The 22843-nt window shown below is 50.8% G+C and overlaps 1 protein-coding gene across 1 annotated transcript; it reads right to left on the bottom strand.

Annotated features, from left to right (window-relative positions):
• Nucleotides 1–1753: 1753 nt before the first annotated feature.
• On the bottom strand, nt 1754–21576 carry SLC25A42 (solute carrier family 25 member 42). The gene is made up of 8 exons (XM_056843963.1): nt 21496–21576; nt 18136–18258; nt 16273–16375; nt 9595–9620; nt 7456–7622; nt 5990–6106; nt 3211–3362; nt 1754–2082 (listed from the first exon to the last, which is right to left on the bottom strand). The coding sequence occupies exons 1-8, from the start codon at nt 21574–21576 to the stop codon at nt 1754–1756; spliced, it is 1098 nt and encodes a 365-aa protein (XP_056699941.1).
• Between the last annotated feature and the right edge of the window lie 1267 nt (nt 21577–22843).

The following is a 22843-nucleotide window of genomic DNA, read 5'->3' on the forward strand; positions in this document are numbered from 1 at the left end:
CTCTGTGCAGCCCAAAATCTGAGTTGTGCATTTTTTTTTAAGTGTTCGCTTGAGAATCTGGGGGGTGTACTAAAGACCTCGGTGACCAAACAACCGCACTCGTGCTCCCCGCCCCCCTAAAGCCACAAATCAGTTATGGCGTTCCAATTCATGACAGTTGCGGATGGCACGGAGAATCCCTAGGATTATGAAAAAGATGGATCAGGGCGGGGCGAGAGAAGCACTCGGAATGGCGCACCATGAAAGAGAGGAAGGATGAGACAATACTTCAGTGGAACAGAAGGGGTGAGCCACCGTTGGTGCCCATACCTGGAGCGGTCATCAGTTCATGTTTTCCCACCAACGTCCACGCACGTGGACACACAACCTCTGGCAACCATCCCCACACTCAGTGCGCCACCCAGCAGTGTGCCGGCACGTGAGGCTCCCGCCCGCGCAGCTGTTTCTAAAAGGCGTCGACGTTTTGAAGCGGCAGAGTGGGACAGGCGGGCAGAAAGAACGGACCTGGAGCAGCAAGTTGAGAACAGGCTAGACACAGACATTGAGGCCTGGGCGCACCGGCAGATTGCACGGCTGTCCTTGGAAACCGCAGCCCGGCAACAGATCGTTTCTCCGACCCCGCACCGGCAGTCAATGCTAGCGTGGGGAAACTCCACACCAGAGGCGGCGGCAGCCGTGCATTTCAGATTACAGGGCACTGCAAAGAACAAAGACCGGGGTGGGGGGGAGGAGCCAATCGAAAAGCCAAGCCCCAATCCAAGAGCCGAACAAGACCCTCCCCAAAACCTCCAGATCAATCTGGAACGGAAACCCATTTGAACCCGGGCGCTTAAGGCCCTGCCACTGAGAAACTGCATTTCCCTCCTCGGTAGCTTAAACACAGCAGTGATAATACTGAGGCCGGAAAATAAAACAAAGGAGCTCCCCTTTCCAAGTGGGCGGGAGTTCTCCTTAACACCAAATGCTGAGAAAGCTCACCCGACAGCACCCTACATTTCAAACACTGTTCCAAAAAAATTCTATTTTAAAAATCTGCTCTGAAAAACGTAAACACTGCTGATTTCACAGCTTCAAAACCAGGAGCTCCCGGATCGGGAGGACAGAAAGTCAAGATTTGGCATCCCTCTTCTCCTCTCTGGCCAGCGGAAACATTCCGCCATTGGCACCCCTCCCAGGAGGTGAAGGGTGGTTGTGCACAACCCAGAATTGTTACAGCCTTCCATCCAGTTAATCCTCCGGCTTTGGAAACAGAACTGATTGCTTTAGAAGATAATAAAAGAATAAAAGAACCGAAACACACAAGAGGCAAACCCATACACATCTCAAATTCTGGAGAAGTCCAAACAACCAAACAGAGAGGCGTGAAATGGAACCGCGGGCAAGCGACCCGCATTTGGCAAGGCGTGGTTGGAAAGCACTGCGACATTATCGAGAAGGGGCTAGAAAGTTACAGCTACTGCCTTCGGATTTTTGAGAGCGCCTGGAAAGGCAAGTCTTTCTTCGCCAGAAGGGGGATATAATCTTTGCTACTTCCTGCCGAGAGCCACGAAGGTGTTCCTTTGCTAACCCGTTGCACAGAAACGAGGAACCGCCAGCCACAGAAGTGCGGGTCTCACCGAGATCAATCTTCTAGGTCGTTCAGAATGCTGTCTGGGTGTGTATTTTTTGGGGAGGGGGGGAATATAAAGGGAAGATTCTCTTTGCCAGCGGTTATTGCTCTCCCATCCGCAAGTAACGCCAGCAAAGCCGGCCACTACCTCTCCCCGTTCACGCTGCTGCCTTGCCACCGGCGGAGGAGGATCTGCGTGAGGTCGAAGGTTGTGAAGCTGATCCCCACGGCGATGGGCCCCTTGACCCAGTTCATGCTGAGGCCTTTGTACAAGCCTCGGACGAGTCCCTCCTCCCGGACGATCTCGGTCATGGTGCGGACAATGGACGTGTAAGTGTGCCCCGTCACGCCCGCCGTCTGCATCCGCCGGCGCACCACGTCCAGCGGGTAGGAGGCCGACTGCCCGATCAGGCCGGCGCAGGCCCCGAAAACCAGCCGCTCCACAGGGTAAGGCTGTGATCTCCCACTGTGATCTGGAGGGGGGACACAGAGAGGGGAGAGAAAAGAGATGTCTTACGAACGTAAGAGAGGCCCTGCTGGATCAGACCAAGGTCCATCAAGTCCAGCAGTCTGTCCACACAATGGCCAGAAGAAGTACTAGAAGTAGTAGAAGAAGAAATAGTAGTAGAAGAAGAAGTAGTAGTAGAAGATGAAGAAGTAGTAGTAATAGAAGAAGAAGAAATAGTGGTAGTAGTAGAAGTAGTAGTAGTAGAAGAAGAGTTGGTTTTTATATGCCGATTTTCTCTACCTTTTAAGGAGAATCAAGTCAGTTTGCAATCTCATAGAATCATACAGCTGGAAGGGACCACCAGGGTCATCTAGTTCAACCCTTGCACAATGCAGGAAACTCACAACTACCTCCCCCACACACTCCCAATGGCCAGAAGGTGGCCAAGATGCCCCCCCATGAACGCCCAAATTCACAGAATCAGCATTGCTGACAGATGGCCATCTAGCCTCTGCTTAAAAACCTCCAGGGAAGGAGAGCTTCCCTTCCTCTCTCCTTCCCTTCCTCTCCCCACAACAGACACCTTCCTCTCTCCTTCCCTTCCTCTCCCCACAACAGACACCTTGTGCAGTAGGTGATACTGAGAGGGCGCTAAGAGAGCCGAGACTACCCCAAGGTCACCCAGCTGGCTTCATGTGGAGGAGTGGGGAAACCAACCTGGTTCACCAGATTAGAGTCCGCTGCTCATGTGGAGGAGTGGGGAATTGAACCTGGTTCTCCAGATTAGACTCCACTGCTCCAAACCACTACACCTTGCTAGCTCTCTCTGTGGAGAAGGGTCCCAAAGGAGTGCGTAGAAGGTAAATGATACAACTTAGCTGAGGCTAAGCAGCTACGTGCGGTCAGTGCCTCGGTGGGAGAAGTCTTCTTGGGTTCAAAAACCGAAAGGCGATCAGGATAACAATGCAATGCAGAAGCCTCAGAGACTGAACCTGAGATTCTTTTCCCACTTGGGGGGGAAGGCTGACCTTCTCTCGGACAGACTGGCCCCACGTGGCTGATTTTCTCGCCGAGGGGACCCCAGGATCCCCTGGTTAGCAACCTGTTCCTCTGGGCTCTGCGGAGACGCCCACCCGCCCCCCACCACGCTTACCCGCGTGCACTTTCTTCAGTGTCTCGTACGTGAAGAAGCTCAGCCCGGCATATGGGATGACCCCCAAGATGGTCGGCGCGAAGCCCCTGTACAGCGTCTTCAGCCCTTCCTCTCGGGATATCCGGATGAAGACGTGGATGATGTTGCCGTACCTGACGAGAAACATGAAGCAGATGAAGCTGCCTTATACTGGATCAGACCCTTGGTCCATCCAAGTCGGTATTTCACATAAGCTACTTGCCCGGCCCCTTTAACTGGAGATGCTGGGGATTGAACCTGGGACCTTCTGCATACCAAGCAGATGCTCTACCACTGAGCTACGGCCCTTTCTCCAATCAGTATTGTCTACTCAGACCGGCAGCAGCTCTCCAGGGTCTCAGGCTGGGGTCTTTCACATCACCTACTTGCCTATACCTGGAGATGCCGGAGATTGAACCTGGGACCTTCTGCATGCCAAACAGATGCTCTACAAACTGAGTCACAGCACCTCCCCTAAAAACTGTGACAGTGCATTTCTGTGCAAGAAGTAGGCTGGGCGGGTCCACCAGCATTTTTTTTGAGGGGTCCCCACTCCTTCACATGAGCGGCGGACTCTAATCTGGTGAACCAGGTCTGATTCCCCACCTGTCCACATGAGCGGCGGACTCTGATCTGGAGAACTGGGATGGTTTTCTCACTCCTCCACATGAAGCCTTCTGGGTGACCTTCGGCCAGTCACAGTTCTCACCAAACTCTCTCAGCCCCGCCTTACCTCACAGGGTGTCTGTTGTGGGGAGGGGGAAAGGGAAGGTGATTGTAAACCGCTTTGAGACTCCTTAAAGGTAGAGAAAAGCAGGGTATAAAAACCAACTCTTCTTCTTCTTCAAAGACCCATCTGGTTCAGCCCGTTTGGGCAGCACCGTCTTTTTCTAGGCCCTTCTTGCTCCTAAGCAAGGAGAGCATCCATCCTTGGGGACAGGACCAATGACGAATGCTCCCCTTTTCAGATGATGAACAGGAGATGCCGCTCACCGAGGATCCGGATATTTCAGTTTTCCAACCTCGTGGCGGGGGGAGGGGAGGTCAGGCGGGAGACACCTCCGACAGCCTCAGCTGAGGATCAAGTGTCAAGTTTTCCTCCACTGGTAACTATTTTTGGTCTCGCTGCTCAGCTTGGCAGCAGGAGGGAGCTGGGCTATTTTTAAGGACTGGCCACAGCCCCAGCATCGGGTCTGTGCTTTGGGGGAAGAGAAGACAAGCTCCGTGCCTCTCAAAGAAGCCCCGGCCAACCCTGCAGTGCGGGCTCGAACCGTATTTTATCAGCGTGTTGTAAAGGTTAAAAGCGATGGTTTGGAGCGATGGATTCTGATCTGGAGAACCAGGTTTGATTCCCCACTCCTCCACATGAGCGGCAGAGGCTAATCTGGTGAACCAGGTTGGTTTCCCTGCTCGTACACATGAAGCCAGCTGGGCAACCTTGGGCAAGTTATAGTTCTCTTAGAGCTCTCTCAGCCCCACCTACCTCACAGGGTGTCTGTGGGAAGGGAAGGTGACTGTAAGCCTGTTTGAGTCTCCCTTAAGTGGTAGAGAAAGTCGGCATATAAAAACCAACTCCTCTTCTTCTGCTTCTGGACACTGCAGAGGATTCTGGGGAGGCGCTCTCCCCCTGCCCCGTTGGCACTCCACAACGCAACCCATGTTTTAAACAGAAGAGAAACTGTTCGGCATACAGAAGGTCCCCCGGGAATAGGGTTGCCAACCTCCAGGTAGTACAGGAAACTGTATATACACAAAGTGCAAATATTTATAAGCTACTGAGGTGAAACATAGACCATATACGTGACATATATACAACACAATTATATACAATATGTACAGTTCACACAAAAAATGTAGAGAAATTTCCAAAGGTCTCAACTGAGTACCAAAAATATATAGAGGAAGTTCCAAAGGTCTCAACTGAGTACCAAATGAATGCTAATATTGTAATCCTTGTGTAAAGTTCATATAGAGCCACAATCATCGATGGATACGGCCGTTTCAGATCCACAGCAGTGATTGTCTGATTGTAATTGCTTATACTTACCCTGTGTGGGAAGGAATGATGAATATGTAACAGCACTTTTGTATTAAGGACTGAAGAAAGATTTTCACTGCTGTGGATCTGAAACGGCCGTATCCATCGATGATTGTGGCTCTATATGAACTTTACACAAGGATTACAATATTAGCATTCAATTGGTACTCAGTTGAGACCTTTGGAACTTCCTCTATATATTTTTGGTACTCAGTTGAGACCTTTGGAAATTTCTCTACATTTTTTGTGTGAACTGTACATATTGTATATAATTGTGTTGTATATATGTCACGTATATGGTCTATGTTTCACCTCAGTAGCTTATAAATATTTGCACTTTGTGTATATACAGTTTCCTGTACTGTTTTTCTAAACCTTTTGGTACGAGTACAGAGATGCCGTTTTTCTCCCCCCCAACCTCCAGGTAGTAGCTGGAGATCTCCTGCTATTACAACTGATCTCCAGCCAATAGAGATCAGTTCCCCTGGAGAAAATGGCCGCTTTGGCGACTGGACTCTATGGCATTGAAGACCCTCCCCAAACCCCGCCCCTCCTCAGGCTCCACCCCAAAAACCTCCCGCCGGTGTTGAAGAGGGACCTGGCAACCCTACCCTGGAATCTCCCGCTCCTGAACCTTCCTCTAGCAAAGACCAGCTGCCTGCCAGTAGGCAGCAACATCGGGCTGGACAGACTCCGTGCAAGGCGGCTTGAGGTTTCACTCACATCTCCTTGGGTGTCACAGCCATCCGCGCACGGACCAAGTCCAGAGGGTACGTCAACATGGCCGCCGTTATGCCCGCGAGGGAGCCGGCAAGGAACCGTGGCAATGGCATCAAGACCCTGAAACAAAAGGAGGAATAAAAAAATGAAGGGAGAGCTCCTTCCAGCTCCTCAACCTTTTCCTGCAGGGAAGCCCAGGAGGTTTGACGGCCGGAGGTAAGAACAACGTCCCTGCAAGGCTGCCAGTATGTCCTCTGACAAAAACACAACTAGGGCCGGATCTTGGGGGGGGGAATCTGGCGGGGGCACTTGCCCCAGGCGCAAGGAGAAGGAGGCAGGCATGGGGAGTGCAGGCACGGGGAGAAGCACCGCCGTGCCATGGCATGGGCGCGGCTGCCCACCCACGGCCCAGCTGGTGTGCGCTGCCTGCCTTCAGCTACCACTGGATCTTGGCAACAAGGGAATGATTGGGTAACCGGCTGCAACCACTGAACAGCACAACGTACACCTCTCCCCGGTTGGAGTCATGACCTGGAAGATGAAGAGGGCTCTCAAGGCAGCTACCACAGCCCCAACTTGCCAGATCCCGGGCCCACGAATTGCCACGCTTCCTGTCGCCTGTGGGGCGCACAAACCTTTCCCAAGGAAGCTTAATCATAAAACAGAGCCACGTTTCTGGGACACAAATGACTGATGAACTAGGGAAGGCCCTCTTAAGACCTGCTGGGTTGAAGAGCCCTTTACAAAGCTTCCCTGCCTGGGGCTGCTCCTGGAACTTTGCCAGCCCATCTCCTGGAGAGTCAGGACGATGGGTACAACATGAGGCAGGCAGTGAAGGAGTTATTCTTCACACAACACGTTGTCAAATTGTGGAACTCCCTGCCCCAGGTTGTGCTGATGGCTGCCAACTTGGAAGGGTTAAAGAGGGGAGTGGACATGTTTATGGAGGAGAGAGCTATCCATGGCTACTAGTCAAAATGGATAAAAGTCATGATGCATCCCTATTCTCTTCAGGATCAGAGGAGCATGCCCTTTATATGAGGTGCTGTGGAACACAGGCAGGATAGTGCTGCTGCAGTCGTCTTGTTTGTGGGCTTTCTAGAGGCCCATGGTTGGCTGCTGTGTGAACAGACTGCTGGACTTGATGGACCTTGGTCTGATCCAGCAGGGCCTTTCTTATATTTTTATGTTCCCTGTTGCCCCAAAGACAGGTACTCCCTTCTGCCTCTGCCTGCCGGCTCGGCTGTCTGCTTTTAGATAGGGTTCGAAGGCTGCCTCTGAATGAACAAGGGCTAGGGGAACCAGGCGGCCAGGAAACTGCCTGTCCAAAGTAGAAGATACGCCAGAGTGATCCAAGATGGCTCCTAGATTAAGGCTCTCTGTGGCCCTTTCTCAATCCGCAATCCTCCTCCCCACACCTGTCCAGCACCGGCCCTCCCTCCTGAGGTCCCGCACCCCTGCAGCCTTACTTTCCCTGGAAGCCGTAGTAGCTGCCCAAGAGCTGCTTGTACTCCTCGTGCGCGCAGAACTGGATGGCGGCGTAGGGGATCACCCGGACCATGGTGGCGGAGTTCCCGCGCCACAGGCTGAAGAAGCCCTCATTGAGGTAGGTGCGGTAGATCAGCCGGTACGCTTCCTGGGCAGAGGGGAAGAGAGAGGTGCAGCCTTGAGGGGCAGAACGTTACCGAGGGATACCCTGGGAGAGCATGGGAGGATGCTCCAACTGCCATGCCCGCCCTCTTCCTTTCAGCCATATATCCCCTCTCAGTAGGGTTTCCAGGTCCCTCTTCGCCACCAGTGGAAGGTTTTGGGGGGCAGAGCCTGAGAAGGGCGGGGTTTGGGGAGGGGAGGGACTTCAATATCATAGAGTCCAATTGCCAAAGCAGCCATTTTCTCCAGGGGGACTGATCTCTGTCGGCTGGAGATCAGTTGTCATAGCGGGAGATCTCCAGCTAGTACCCTGGAGGCTGGAAACCCTACCTCTCAGGTTCGAGAGTCACCCCACCCTTCCGTCTCCACTCAGTCTGGAGGAGGGTTCCCAGGTGCCCGCTAATGGCGGGCAATCTCCTGGTGCTCCCTGTCTCTTCCAGCCAACACTCAGCTGTTCGACAGGCGGAAGCAGGACAGCCGAGAGGCGGGGAGCGATCCATGTCCCCATCCAATGATTTCACTTCAGGTGTGGCATGGAAGCACCAGTATCGCTCTATTACTCTCCCCAAAACTTCACAGAAACCACAGAGTTTTGGGGTAAGTGCTAGAGTGTCCCTCTGGTGCGATGCCGGCCCTTCCGTGTCGCGCTGGAAGGGACAGCATCATGCTGGAACACGGATTGCTGAGGGCCCCTCCCAGAAGCTCCTGCAGGTTGCCAGGAGGGACCTGGCAACCGTAGTCAGGGTGCTGAGTCAACCCTTTTCCCCATCTCTGGTGCAGTGGTTAAGAGCGGTGGACTCTGATCTGGAGAACCGGGTTCGATTCCCCACTCCTCCACATGAGTGGCCGATGCTAATCTGGTGAACCGGGTGGGTTTCTCCACTCCTCTACATGAAGCCAGCTGGGTGACCTTGGGCAAGTCACGTGCTCTCGGCCTAACCTACCTCACAGGGTGTCTGTTGTGGAGAAGAGAAGGCGATAAGCTGGTTTGATTCTGCCTTAAGTGGTAGAGAAAGTAGGCATATAAAACACCAACTCTTCTTCTTCCCTTCAAATAAGGCATTGCATGCTCCGCACGGCCTCCTGACCCGAGGGGATACCTGGCCCTTCTGAAGGAGCACATCTTCCCTCTCCCCTGGCCCACACCCCTCTCCCGGAGACAAGACGCGGCTTTCGCCTGGTTGACCTCCCAGCCCAGGCTTCATGTGAAGCCGACGAGTTTCATCCTTAGGGTATGGGTTGTGGGTGCCTCGACCACTCGGCATGGGGCAAGGCCTCACCCCCATGTGAGTCCTTACCCAGTAGGGGAGGAGAAGCCTCAAAGCCAAGGCCTGTGCAAATTGAATCCTCAGAGGAAGAAAACATATAAGGCAGGGGCGTCGAACTCAATTGTTACGAGGGCTGGATACGACATAAATGTCATTTGGTTGGGCCGGGCCATGCCTCCCCAGCCCAGATCGGGGGGGGGGGTGGCTGCCTCGGCTGGCTTGTGGGCCAGATGAGAGCTTTCAAGGGGCCAGATGTGGCCCTCAGGCCTTATGTTTGACACCCCTGATGCGAGGGATTTCCAGGCTATAGAAGAGAGCGTGGGTCATCCGACATGAGCGATCCCTTCTCGCCCACCACTTCTAAGAAAAATGAAGGTGCTGAATTTGCCCCCAGCCCATGCAAGGGTTGCCGATCTCCAAGCGGGGCCTGGAGACCTCCTGGAATTACAACGTATCCCAACTACAGGGATCAGTATCCCCTGGAGGATGTGGAAACTTCGGAGCACAGACTCTATGGACTCCATAGATTCCAGGTGAAACCCCTCCCCGAATTTCCTCCTTCACTGGCACCATCCTCAAATCTCCCAAGAATTTAACAGGCCAGGGGTGGCGACCCTACCCCCGCCCAAAGAGGGACTTCCACCCGGCTGTGCGATTGCACCAAGCAAGGAGAATGACCTTTCCTCTTACCTTGGCGGAAAACCTCGTCGACGACACTGAAAGAGAAAAGAGAACATAGGAACATAAGAACATAAGTAAAGCCCTGCTGGGTCAGACCGAGGCCCACAAAGTCCAGCAGTCTGTTCACCCAGCGGCCAACCAGGTGCCTCTAGGAAGCCCACAAACAAAACGACTGCAGCAGCACCATCCTGCCTGTGTTCCACAGCACCTAATAGAGCAAGCATGCTCCTCTGATCCTGGAGAGAATAGGCATGCATCATGACTAGTCTCCATTTTAACTAGTGGCCATGAATACCCCTCTCCTCCATGAACATGTCCACTCCCCTCTTAAAGCCTTCCAAGTTGGCAGCAATCACCCCATCCTGGGGCAGGGAGTTACACAATTTAACTATGCATTGTGTGAAGAAATACTTCCTTTTATCAATTTTGAATCTCTCCTCCTCCAGCTTCAGCAGATGACACCGCGTTCTGGTCTTATGAGAGAGGGAGAAAAGCTGCTCCCTGTCCACTCTCTCCAAACCATGCATAATTTTAAAGAACTCTATCATGTCTCCCCTTAGCCGCCTTCTTTCCAAGCTAAATAGCCCTAAGCGTTTTAACTGAGGAAGGCAAGAGGAAGCCATGGAGGTGAGCCGCAGGGCCAAACTAGGCAGGGATAGGGCTTTCTTGGGGGTGGCACCTCTTCTATGGAATGCCTTTTGCATTACTGTATTTCCACCAGCTCATTTTTTTAGGTGCCAGGCGAAAACCTTTCTACTTTCTAGGATTATAACAGCTAATGCATGTTAGCTGGTTCTCATCCTCATTTGGTTTTACTGCTACCAAGCCATTTATTTCAATATATTCATACCCTACTTTTCTCCCTAATGGGAACCCACAGCAGCTTACGTTCTTTTCCCCTGCTCCATTTTATCCTCAAAACAACCACCCTGTTAAGCAGATGAGGAAAGAGGGAGCATAAGGACACCCAGCAAGCTTCTGCAGCAGGGTGGGGATTCGAACCTGTAGTCCAGTACACAGCCAGTGTGGTGCAGTGATTAAGAGTGGTGGACTCTAATCTGGTGAACCGGCTTGGTTTCCCCACTCCTCCACATGAAGCCAGCTGGGTGACCTTGGGCTAGTCACAGTTCGCTCTGAACTCTCTCAGCCCCACCTACCTCACAAGGTGTCTGTTGTGGGGAGGGGAAGGGAAGGCGATTACAAGCCAGTCTGAGTCTCCTTAAAGGTAGAGAAAAGCGGGGTATTTCTGGGGTTTCTGGGGGTTTTCCTGTTGTTATTCTGTCTCTCACACCTACAATAGACCTACCATTAAAATTATGGACTGGTCATTTCTTCGTCAGAGGGCAAACGGGCAAATTCAGCAGGGGATCAAATACTTTTTTCCCTCACTGTGTATATGCGTGTGCGCGTGTATATCCCCTGCTGAATTTGCCCGTTTGCCCTCTGACGAAGAAATGACCAGTCCATAATTTTAATGGTAGGTCTATTGTAGCTGTGAGAGACAGAATAACAACAGGAAAAACCCCAGAAACCCAGAAGACAAAAGTCAGAGATTGATATGCACTATAATGAGTGAAATAAGTATTTGATCCCTTTGCAAAAGATGACTTAGTACTTGGTGGCAAAACCCTTGTTGGCAATTACAGAGGTCAGACGTTTCTTGTAGGTGGCCACCAGGTTTGCACACATCTCAGGAGGTATTTTGTCCCACTCCTCTTTGCAGATCCTCTCCAAGTCAGTAAGATTTCGAGGCTGATGTGTAGCTACTCGAACCTTCAGCTCCCTCCACAGATTTTCGATGGGATTAAGGTCTGGAGACTGGCTAGGCCACTCCAGGACCTTAATGTGCTTCTTCTTGAGCCACTCCTTTGTTGCCTTGGCCATGTGTTTTGGGTCATTGTCATGCTGGAATACCCATCCTCGACCCATTTTCAATGCCCTGGCTGAGGGAAGGAGGTGGTCACCCAAGATTTGACGATACATGGTCCCGTCCATCGTCCCTTCGACGCAGTGAAGGTGTCCTGTCCCCTTAGCAGAAAAACACCCCCAAAGCATAATATGTCCCCCTCCATGTTTGACGGTAGGGATGGTGTTCTTGGGGTCATAGGCAGCATTCCTCCTCCTCCAAACACGGTGAGTTGAGTTGATGCCAAAGAGCTCAATTTTGGTCTCACCTGACCACAACACTTTCACCCAGTTCTCCTCTGGGTCATTCAGATATGCATTGGCAAACTGCAGACGGGCCTGTACATGTGCTGTCTTGAGCAAGGGGACCTTGCGGGCTCTGCAAGATCTCAGTCCTTCACGGCATAGTGTGTTACCAACTGTTTTCATGGTGACTATGGTCCCAGCTGCCCTGAGATCATTGACAAGTTCCCCCCGCGTAGTTCTGGGCTGCTTCATCACCGTTCTCATGATCATTGCAACTCCACGAGATGAGATCTTGCATGGAGCCCCAGACCAAGGGAGGTTGACAGTTATTTTGTGTTTCTTCCATTTGCGAATTATTGCACCAACTGTTGTCACCTTCTCACCAAGCTGCTTGGCAATAGTCTTGTAGCCCAGTCTAGCCTTGTGCAGATCTACAATCTTGTCCCTGACATCCTTGGACAGCTCTTTGGTCTTGGTCATGGTAGCTAGTTTGGAATCTGATGGATTGACTGCTTCTGTCGACAGGTGTCTTTTGTACAGGTACTGTAACAAGCTGGGATTACAGGTAAGACCTCTCCCTTACAGCAGGTGCTTCTAATCTCAGCTCGTTACATACAGGTAGCCTGACATCTGGTTCGTTGATAGGGGATCAAATACTTATTTCACTCGTTATAATGCACATCAATCTCTGACTTTTGTCTTCTGGGTTTCTGGGGTTTTTCCTGTTGTTATTCTGTCTCTCACAGCTACAATAGACCTACCATTAAAATTATGGACTGGTCATTTCTTCGTCAGAGGGCAAACGGGCAAATTCAGCAGGGGATCAAATACTTTTTTCCCTCACACACAGAAACACAGAAAAGCTGCACGTTTATGTATAACATTTACTGCTTTTCTGCAGTTATATGAATCTGCTGTGGTAACTGTCAATTTTGCCTCAACTCGCCAGTTTTGATTTTCTGTCTAATTAGACTGGCGTTATCTCACTAAAAAAAAGAAACTTCTGCCAAATATTATTTTGAAAAATCGCTGCTGGCTTTCTGGCTTCTGTTTTGTAGTTTTAAGACGCCAATTAAATGGTGTTCATTGGTTCAGTTTTGCCTGGTTTTTCAGCTCTCTGCCTCAGGAACTTCAGGGCAGTCAAACCAGGGTTTAACGCGAACAATGGCTCCAAGTGATTTGAAAAGTCTTGGTTTCCATTCCTTGATTCTTTTTTTTCCAATTGGATTTTGTTGCCACTGTGATATTTGCAGCTCTTTCCCTTTCATTCTTAAACTGGTCACCCACAGTGTGTGACCAGACTGCTGGACTAGATGAACCTTGGTCTGATCCAGCAGGGCTTTCCTTATGTTTTTACGACCCCCCTCCCCAGGTCTTGCTTTGTGTTTTCCTGTTTTTGTTTAAGGGCTATGCTCAACTTGTGGATCCATCAAAAAGCGGGAAGTCAATATTTTAAATATAAGCGATGGCTAAGGTCGCCAATTTCCAGGTGGCACCTGGAGATCTCCTGCTATTCTAACTGACCTCCAGGTGATCGAGATCCATTCCCCTGGAGAAAATGGCTACTTTGGAGGGTGGGACTCCAGGGCATTGTACCCTGCTGAGGTCCCTCACCAAACCCCGCCCTCCCCAGATTCCATCCCCAAAATTTCTAGGTATTTCCCAACCCAGAGCTGGCAACCTTAGCAATTGCCTATACACCTTTGGATGACCAAAACTGATTTCCTGATGTGGGCGGAAGTGTGTTCATGGGCAGGGGTGCAGGGAGTGAGTTTTCGGCTGAAGAACCTCCTGACAGAGTGGTTCCTCAGTGGAACAGGCTTCCTCGGGAGGTGCTGGGCTCTCCTCCTTTGGAGGTTTTTAAAGCAGAGGCTAGATGGCCATCTGACAGCAAGGCTGATTCTGTGAACTTAGGCAGACCATGAGAGGGAGGGCAGGAAGGGTTGCATCAGAGCTTGGCTCTCGTGGCCCTTTCTTGCATGCCTAGGGAAATGCCAATCGCCACTTTGGGGTCAGGAAGCAGTTTTCCTCCAGGCCAGATTGGCCAGGAACCTGGAGGGGGTTGTTTTTTGGCCATCTTCTGGGCATGGAGTAGGGGTCACTGGGGGAGTGGGAGGGGAGGTAGCTGTGAATTTCCAGCCTTCGGCAGGGGGTTGGCCTGGATGACCCTGGAGGTCCCTTCCAGCTCTGTGTTTCTGTAAGTACTTTGAGGAAACCCTTTCTTGAGTGCTCCCTCGGCCGCACCTTGCCTGCTCCCTTCTCGACATTCCCAAGCCGCTCCCTCTCGCCCTATCCTAATTCGCCCTGCCCCTCCCAGCCCTTGCAAGTCAAAGATAAGCAGATAAAAAGGAAGCCCTACAGCTTCTGGGCAGATTGTCATCTTAGCCTTAATCCTCCTCAAGGGAACAGAACGAAAGAATTGGTTCTTGTAGGTTATCCTTTTCCATTTGGGCCATAAACCAGGTTGGAAGATTTAGGACTTGCTCTACCCAGCCCACCCAGCTCTCAAAAGGGGGGAGAGTATTACGCTACACCCTAATCCCTCCCCATATTCTACTGAATTCTTCTGGGCTGGTCCAGTTTCGACACGGCACCTTGACAGTTGGGTGGCGCAATCTGAAAGCGTTTTTATACGTATTTCTATAGTGCACGCTCCAAGAGAATTTTGCTGGAGGCGGCTTCAAAAAAAGGGAACGCAACACAGAGCGCAACAGATTCACACAATAACCCAAGTAGCAGCATGAGCCGGCAGAAAAACTTCCCACACCGCCCCAACCGAAAAACGTTAACAGCTGCCCCAAGCTTTACAAAGGTCCGAGCAGAGGTATGTGCTCCAAGACATACTAGTGGCAAAGACAGAGACCCTCACAGCAGGGGTACAAAAAGCTGCATCAAATTATTGCAAAGGTCCAAACACAGGTAAGAACTCCAGGACATACTAGCAGCAAAGTAGCAGCATGAGCCGGTGGAAGAACTTCCTAAGCCGCCCCAACTGAAAAACGTTAACAGATGCATTAAGCTTTACAAAGGTCCGAGCAGAGGTATATGCTCCAAGACATACTAGCAGCAAAGTAGGGATACAAACAGCTGCATCAAATTATTACAAAGGTCCAAACACAGGTATAAGCTCCAGGACATACTAGCAGCAAAGTAGGTATATCATCTATCTACAGAAAGAATTAAAAACCACAATTTGGGGGGGGAGTGCAAAATTTTTAAAATGCAAGCCACAGTTTAAAAATACAAGCATTTATGGCACAGTGCTGAAAGGTTACCAGATTTTGCACCAGGCAAGGAAAAGCAGGGCGGTCTGTAGCAGAGGTACCACAACAGAGGGGGCCCTGTCCTCTGTGGCCGCACACCTCAGGGAAAGCTGAGCCTAGGGAAAACCCACAGAGGATGCAGATGTCCCTACTTCCCCGATCCAAGACCAAATAAGTCCTCAAAGTCAAAAACCAACACCTGGAATTGAATTTTCCAAAGATATTGGACGGGCCTCCCAACCTTGTTTTGAACACATGAACACATGAAGCTGCCTTATACTAAATCAGACCCTTGGTCCATCGAAGTCAGTACTGTCTACTCAGACTGGCAGCTGCTCTCTCCAGGGTCTCAGGCAAGGGTCTTTCACATCACCTGCCTGCCTAGTCCCTTTAACTGGAGATGCCAGGGATTGAACCTGGGACCTGCATGCCAAGCAGATGCTTTCCCTTTGAGCCACAGCCTTTCCCCTGTAGCAGCAATTCTGGGGGTAGATTTAGGTACCAGGTAATAGAATCCGGCATGCTAAGAACCTCAGTTTTCAGTAGCAAGAACCCAACCTCCTTGCCCAGAGAGTTTCCAGAGGTGGAACTAGTGGAAAGCTGTTGAAACTTTATACGTTGTTCCTTGATGTAGAACATGTGGGGGAGGTTAGAACATGTAGATCAGGGTTCCCCAACCATTTTGAGCCTGCGGGCACATTTGGAATTCTGACACGGCACGTGCGGGCGCAGCAACAAAATGGCCACCGCAGGAGGCGGAGCCAGCCACAAAATGATTGCCACAGTTTAACTTCAGTAACACAGTGTAGATCAGGGGTGTAGAACTCAATTGTTACAATGGCCAGATATGACATAAATGTCACTTGGTCGGGCTGGGCCATGCCTCGCCAGCCCAGATTGGGACTGGGGGAGGTGGCTGCCTCGGCTGGCTTGAGGGCTGGATAAGAGCTCTCAAGGGGCCGAATCTGGCCCGTGGGCCATATGTTTGACACCCCTGGTGAAAATCCTTGTGCTGTGGTGGCAGCTGTCACCATTTTAAAAAATCTGCCCAGCCAATCAAATCTCCAATAATCACTCAGGAGTCTTGCTGGGCAAAAGCCCTACCTGGCCCCGCTCACTTCCTAAAAAACACTTGGCGGGCACCAGAAAAGGTGTTGGCGGGCACCAGAGTGCCCACGGTCACCACGCTGGGGGACCCATGACACAGATCATCAACGTACTTGCCACTGGGGCAAAGACAGACAAAGGACCTCTTCCCCACCCCACGAATTACCTTGGAACATTATTTTCGTCCTGTCTAATGGAGCCACGGCTGTTTTGGCCACTGCGCCAGCGAGTGCTCCCGACAGCAGGGAGTTGAGCACATTCCTCTTGTCCTGGAAGGAGAGATTGCCGTACGTTAGGAAAGAGAAATCAGGGACCATGAAGAACCATGCGGTCTCTTCCCCCTATTCGCCTGTGGGGAACAACAAACTGGCTCCAGGCGATCGGGCCTGGGAGGAGAGGGAGGGGGAGAAGGAGAAGAAGAAGGAGAAGAAGAAGAAAGAAGAGGAGGAGGAGGAGGAGGAGGAAGAGAAGAAGAAGGAGGAGAACGAGGAGAAGGAGAAGGTGAAGAAGAAGAGTTGGTTTTTATATGCCGACTTTCTCTACCACTTAAGGAAGAATCAAACCGGCTTCCAATCACCTTCCCCTCCCCACAACAGACACCTTGTGAGGTAGGTGGGGCTGAGAGAGCTGTGACTAGCCCAAGGTCACCCAGCTGGCCTCATGTGTAGGAGTGGGGTGGGTGGGAAATCCAGTTCACCAGATTAGCCTCCGCCGCTCAAGTGGAGGAGTGGGGGAATCAAACCTGGTTCTCCAGATCAGAGTCTACCGCTCCAACCACCGCTCTTAACCACTACACCACGCTGGCTCCCAGAAGTTTGTCAACCAGAGGAGAATGAACCTCTTCTTCTCCCAGGCCTTGACGCGCCACATCAGAAAGCATGGATATCCCAGATTAGACTGTTGTGCGCACAGAACATCCCAGCTTCAAACCCTGGCATCTCTAGCTTCAAAAAAATATCTCAGGTCCTGTAAAAGTCCTTTTGCTGCCCAGCAGACCAGAAGCATGAAGCTGCCTTATACTGAACCAGATCATCGGTCCATCAAGGTCAGCGTCGTCTACTCTGACTGGCAATGGCTCTCCAGGGACTAGGGCAGAGGTCTTTCCCATCACCCACTGTTGGTCCCTTTTAACTGCAGACACTGTGGATTGAACCTGGACCTTCAGCATGCCAAGCGGATGCTCGGTCTCTGACCCAGGGTCCCTACCCCTCAGACAACCCTGAACTAGAGTGCCTGGATCCGAATATGCATAAGGCAGCTTCCGGTGTGCTTCGTAACTCACAATTGGAAGGGACCACCAGGGTCATCTAGTCCAACCCCCTGCACAATGTAGGAAATTCACAACTACCTTCCCCCTACACCCCCAGTAACCCCTACTCCATGCCCAGAAGATGGCAAAAAATAAAATAAAACAACCTCCAAGATCCCTGGCCAATATGGCCTTGAGGAAAATTGCTTCCTGACCCCAAAGTGGCGATCGGCACTACCCTGGCCATGCGAGAAAGGGCCACAAGAGCCAAACACTGGTGCAACGTATCCTGCCCTCCCTCTCATGATCTGCTTAAGGTCACAGAACCAGCATTGCTGATGGATGGCCATCTAGCTTCTGCTTAAAAACCTCCAAGGACGGATAGCCCACCACCTCCCGAGGAAGCCTGCTCTACTGAGGAACCTCTCTAACAGTTGGAAAGTTCTTCCCAATGTACAAAGAGGAAAGAATCACACACAGCACTGCTTTGCAAAATAAGTATTCTTCCTAATATGCAAAGCGGAAAGAATCACACAGAGCATTGCTTTGCACAATAAGGGTTCATCCTAATGCACAAAGCCGAAATGATCACACAGAGCATTGCACAGCTTCGCCAAGCCGATGGACAGAGCTATCGCTGTTGCGTGGCTCAGGCAGGGGTCTTCGTTTTGCTTTGTAGCATGACCGCAGCCATCCATGGACCACCACACCAACCGGGCAGCTCGGCCCGCCCCAATGAGGAAGCCCTTCCGTGCACCCCCACGGATCCCCCGCACTCACCTCCGGCAAAGCATGCCCATGGAGGCTGGGCTCGGCCTCTGCCCGCGTTAAACCTGCTTTCGCCGCCCGTCCATTACCCATTCCAGGTTCGGTGGCTGCCAGGAAGAGAGTCGGGGGGGCCTCCTGTGGAAGAGAGAAAAAGAGACTCCAGTTTCCTCCGCCGTTTCCAGGTGAGAGGGGAGCAAGTCGCCACGGCTGCTAGGAAATGATTGACTAGAAGATTTGCTAGATTTTGTTTATTCAATGCTGTTTGCGAATGGTTTGGTTTAGCCAGAAGATGAATCCCCTGCTTCACTCCAATAGATCGATGGACTCAAGGAGGCTTACACCAGAGAAAACAAGTTACTTTATTAAAAAAAAAAAAAAACCGGTTTAAAGAACTGGAACAACAAAGCAAACTTATCTGCAAAAAACAACAACTAAATAGCACCCCTCCCAGCAGAAGTCAAGGTCACTAATGACACAACCTCTCCCAGCTATCTGACAACGTTTTTTTTTGCTACACACGAAGCTGCCTTATACTGAATCAGACCCTTGGTCCATCAAAGTCCGTATTGTCTACTCAGGCCGGCAGTGGCTCTCCAGGGGTCTCAGGCTGAGGTCTTTCACATCACCTACTTGCCTAGTCCCTTTACCTGGAGATGCCGGGGATTGAACCTGGGACCTTCTGCATGCCAAGCAGAGGCTCTACCACTGAACCACAGCCCCTCCCTATGAAGTTACCCTATACTGAATCAGACCCTTGGTCCATCAAAGTCACTTCTGTCTACTCAGGCAGGCAGCGGCTCTCCAGGGTCTCAGGTAGAAGTTTTTCGAGGGTTGCCATGTCCCTCTTCGCTACCGGCAGGAGGTTTTTGGGGTGGAGCCTGAGGAGGGCGGGGTTTGGGGAGGGATTTAAATGCCATAGAGTCCAATGGCCAAAGCGGCCATTTTCTCCAGGTGAACTGATCTCTATCGGCTACAGATTGGTTGTAATAGCAGATCTCCAGCAGGTACCTGGAGGTTGGTAAGAAATATGCAGCTGCTATGGCATAAGATTTAACAATTGTGCTAAAAAACAAAAAAAGCATCTTCAAACGAAACGATTTGGCGTCCAGTTATATTTTACATACAAGTCATTTTCTTACAACATATAAATTCAATGACGACGGTTGGACTGTTGTCTCAATCCTCTTTTTTGGACCGTTGTCATTTAATTTATATGTTGTAAGAAAATGACTTGTATGTGAAATATAGCTGGATGCCAATTCGTTTTGTTTGTAGCTGCTTTTTTATTTTTTAGCACAATTGTTAAATCTTATGCCATCGTGGCTGCATATTTCTTACCAATTACGATTGTGGCAGCTCGAGTTTGTATTTAATAGTACCTGGAGGTTGGTAGCCCTAGGCCTTACATGCCACCTCCTAGTCCCTTTCAACTGGAGATGCCGGGGACCTTCTGCATGCCAAGCAGAGGCTCTACCACTGAGCCACGGCCCCTCCCCGAGTCCCAGAATGGGAAGCCACCCCCGCGACAAAAGTCAGCTTGGAAAAGTTTTCACTGCCTCCTTCTTTGCTTTCTCAGTCTCAAGACTGATGAATCCATATGGCTGAAAAGTCTGAGAGTGTAGGCCACAGCAGGCACGCATTGGTACCTGACAAAGGGATCTTCTACTCTTGAAAGCTTACACCTCAAAAGTCTGTTGGCCTCGAAGGTGCCTCTGTACTCGAATCGAGCTCTTCTACCGCAGACAGACACAGCTACCCTCCGAAACCCACTGCATTGTTTAAGAACATAAGAAAAGCCCTGCTGGATCAGACCAAGGCCCATCAAGTCCAGCAGTCTGTTCACACAGCGGCCAACCAGGTTTATTGTATTATTCTGTTTTTATGGCACTGGTTTTAAATTTTGTAATCCACCCTGAGTCTCCATAAAACAGAGACTATAAATGAAGCAAATATATGTAATCAATAACCACACACACACACAAAATCAGGGAGAAAGGCAGGTCTTACTTATGAGGTACGGGTGGACAGTAAATTAAATATGAGCAGCCAGTGTGATGCAGCGACAAAAAAGTCTTAGATCCTTCTGAGCTAGAGATGTGCCAGGACCCATGAAGGGCCAGACCAAATGATTTTTGGTGGCCTTAAATGGCCCCCGGCCTCCTCCCTCCTCAGGCTCCAACCCCCCTCCCCACACGTCCATGATTTCCAGTTGGCAACCATATGCCTGAGTCATAATACTACATGAAGTATAACATCAGTTAACAATAATGCACACTGTATAATGACTATTAATAATGTGCCAGTGATGATAACATAAGAATGCATTAGATTAAACTAATATGGTGTGAGCCATAATTATTGGTACTAATAAGATTATAATAGTGACATCATTGAAAGTAATAAGTTAAATATGAGCAGCTAGTGTGATACAGCGACAAAAAAGGCTAATACAATCTTGGGGTGCATCAACAGAGGAATAACATCCAAATTGCAAGATGTCACAGTCCCACTGTACACTACATTGGTCAGGCCGCATCTGGAATATTGCATGCAGTTCTGGAGGCCTCACGTCAAAAAGGATGTGGACAGAATCGAGCGGGTGCAGAGGAGAGTGACAAGGATGATCAGGGCCCTGGAGACTAAGTCCTACGAGGAAAGGCTGTGGGAGTTGAGAATGTTCAGTCTGGAGAAGAGGAGGTAGAGGGGGGGACACAATTGCTGTCTTTAAGTATTTGAAGGGCGGTGGACTAATCTAGGTTTGATTCCCCACTCCTCCACATGAACGGCGGCCTATAATCTGGAGAACCATATCAGATTCCCCACTCCTCCACATGCAGCCTGCTGAGGAACCTCGGCCCAGTCACAGTTCTCTCAGAACTCTCTTGGCCTCACCTACCTCACAAGGTGCCTGTGGTGTGTGTGGGAAGGGAAGGCGATTGTAAGCCACTCTGAGACTCCTTTCGGTAGAGAAAAGTGGGGTGTAAAAACCAACTCTTCTTCTTCTTTCAGTCAAGGTCCCAAAACAGTGGGCATCCAGGCCAATAAGGAGAGAGCCAGAAAGCTCTAAACTTCCAAACTCTGGCCTGTCATTCCGAGCTGGCAAGCCAAGCGAGGATTTTCTTCTTTCCAGTACTGTGCTGGGGTTTGCAGGGAAGCCTACCGCAGGGTCAACCACCAGATCATTAACAGAGGTCAAACGACCCCGCGACACAGCTCGCCTGCCGTGCCCAAACCCGTCCCCAGGTGGGAGGCCCAGGAGAGAGCCAATCACGCTCCAAAAGCATGCGCCTGCCCGGAATACCAGCAGCAAAGCCCAGAAAACATGTTCGCCGGGAACCCTGCACATCTGACTCAGAACCCTCAGCAACGTACGGGCGGTTCTGCATGGCACCGAAGTTTTTTCGTAAATCCTGCTTTGCGGATCTCTTCGGAACGGTATTTAGGACCTGTCATGAACGCAGTTTACAAAGGCTGTTAGTCAAACTCCCCCCCCCCCAAAAAAAACATTTCTTACTTTGAACGAGAAAGCTCCCGAGATGCGGGTGAAAGCTGATTCTGCCAACGAGCCGACGGGTCTTCCTGCAGCCAGATAAACCCAACGTCTGGAGCTGTTCGGCTCTCCTGTTCGGCTGCCCCCCCCCCCCGCAGGCCCAATCTCATGCCAAAGCGGGGGCCCTCCAAGTTTTCCGGGTTTTAAAAATAATAATAGGTGCTTAGAAAACTTGGCTGCCTACCACGGCCCTCTGCGCGGCCTGCCAAAAAGATCCCGCCATAGTAAACACGCACAAAAGGGGGAACAAAATCCGAAACAGAAGAGAGGAACACTCCCACAGTTGGCCGGGTTCCACCTCCGGGAGGCGATTCCAATCAAAAGCCTGGCCCAGGGAGGCGTTTCCCTTCGCCGCCACCCAGCACAACCGGCTTCCGATGCCATCGGCTGTTTTGGCAGAACCCGGGCACCCGCAAGCCGCTGCAAAGTCGGACACTTTGACAAAGCTGTCCCTGTTTTTCCAGTTTGCACAGCTATATGGGAGATTGGCAGGCTGTGTTTCTGCTCCCCTGGGAGATTAGACAAACACACGTGGCCCCTTTTTTAAAAAAGAGAAGTGGATGGGCATTTAAAACTTAGGAAAATCAAAAACTTCCCCCTCATCAGTGATTCACAACAGGAGCCATGTTTTATTTATTTACTTCATTTACACCCCCTTTTCTCCCCCGGTTGGGTGTTGGAGGAGAGTGTTACGGATACCGTGGACAGCCAAAAAACCAAATCAGTGGGTTCTAGATCAAATCAAGCCTGAGTTGACCTGAGAAGCTAAAATGACTAAACTGAGGCTGTCGTACTTTGGTCACATTATGAGAAGACAAGAGTCGAGGGAAAAGACAATCATGCCAAGAGGAAAAGAGGAAGACCCAACAAGAGATGGATGGACTCTATGAAGGAAGCCGCGGCCTTCAGTTTTCAAGATCTGAGCAAGGCTGTTAAGGATAGGACGTTTTGGAGGACATTGATTCATAGGGTCGCCACGAGTGGGAAGCAACTTGACAGCACTTAGCACTCACAAGGTCCCACAGGACTTCTGTTTTATTTGCTACAACTGACTAACAAAGCTACGCCTAAAGAATTAACCACTCTGGAACTCTCTCCCCAGGGAGGTTCGTCTGTCTCCCTCTATCAGTGTCTTCCACAGGTGAAGACTTTTTCGTTTCGTCTGGCTTA

Source organism: Euleptes europaea, chromosome 2 (genome assembly GCF_029931775.1).
Source record: "Euleptes europaea isolate rEulEur1 chromosome 2, rEulEur1.hap1, whole genome shotgun sequence".
Classification (NCBI taxonomy): Eukaryota; Metazoa; Chordata; class Lepidosauria; order Squamata; family Sphaerodactylidae; genus Euleptes; species Euleptes europaea.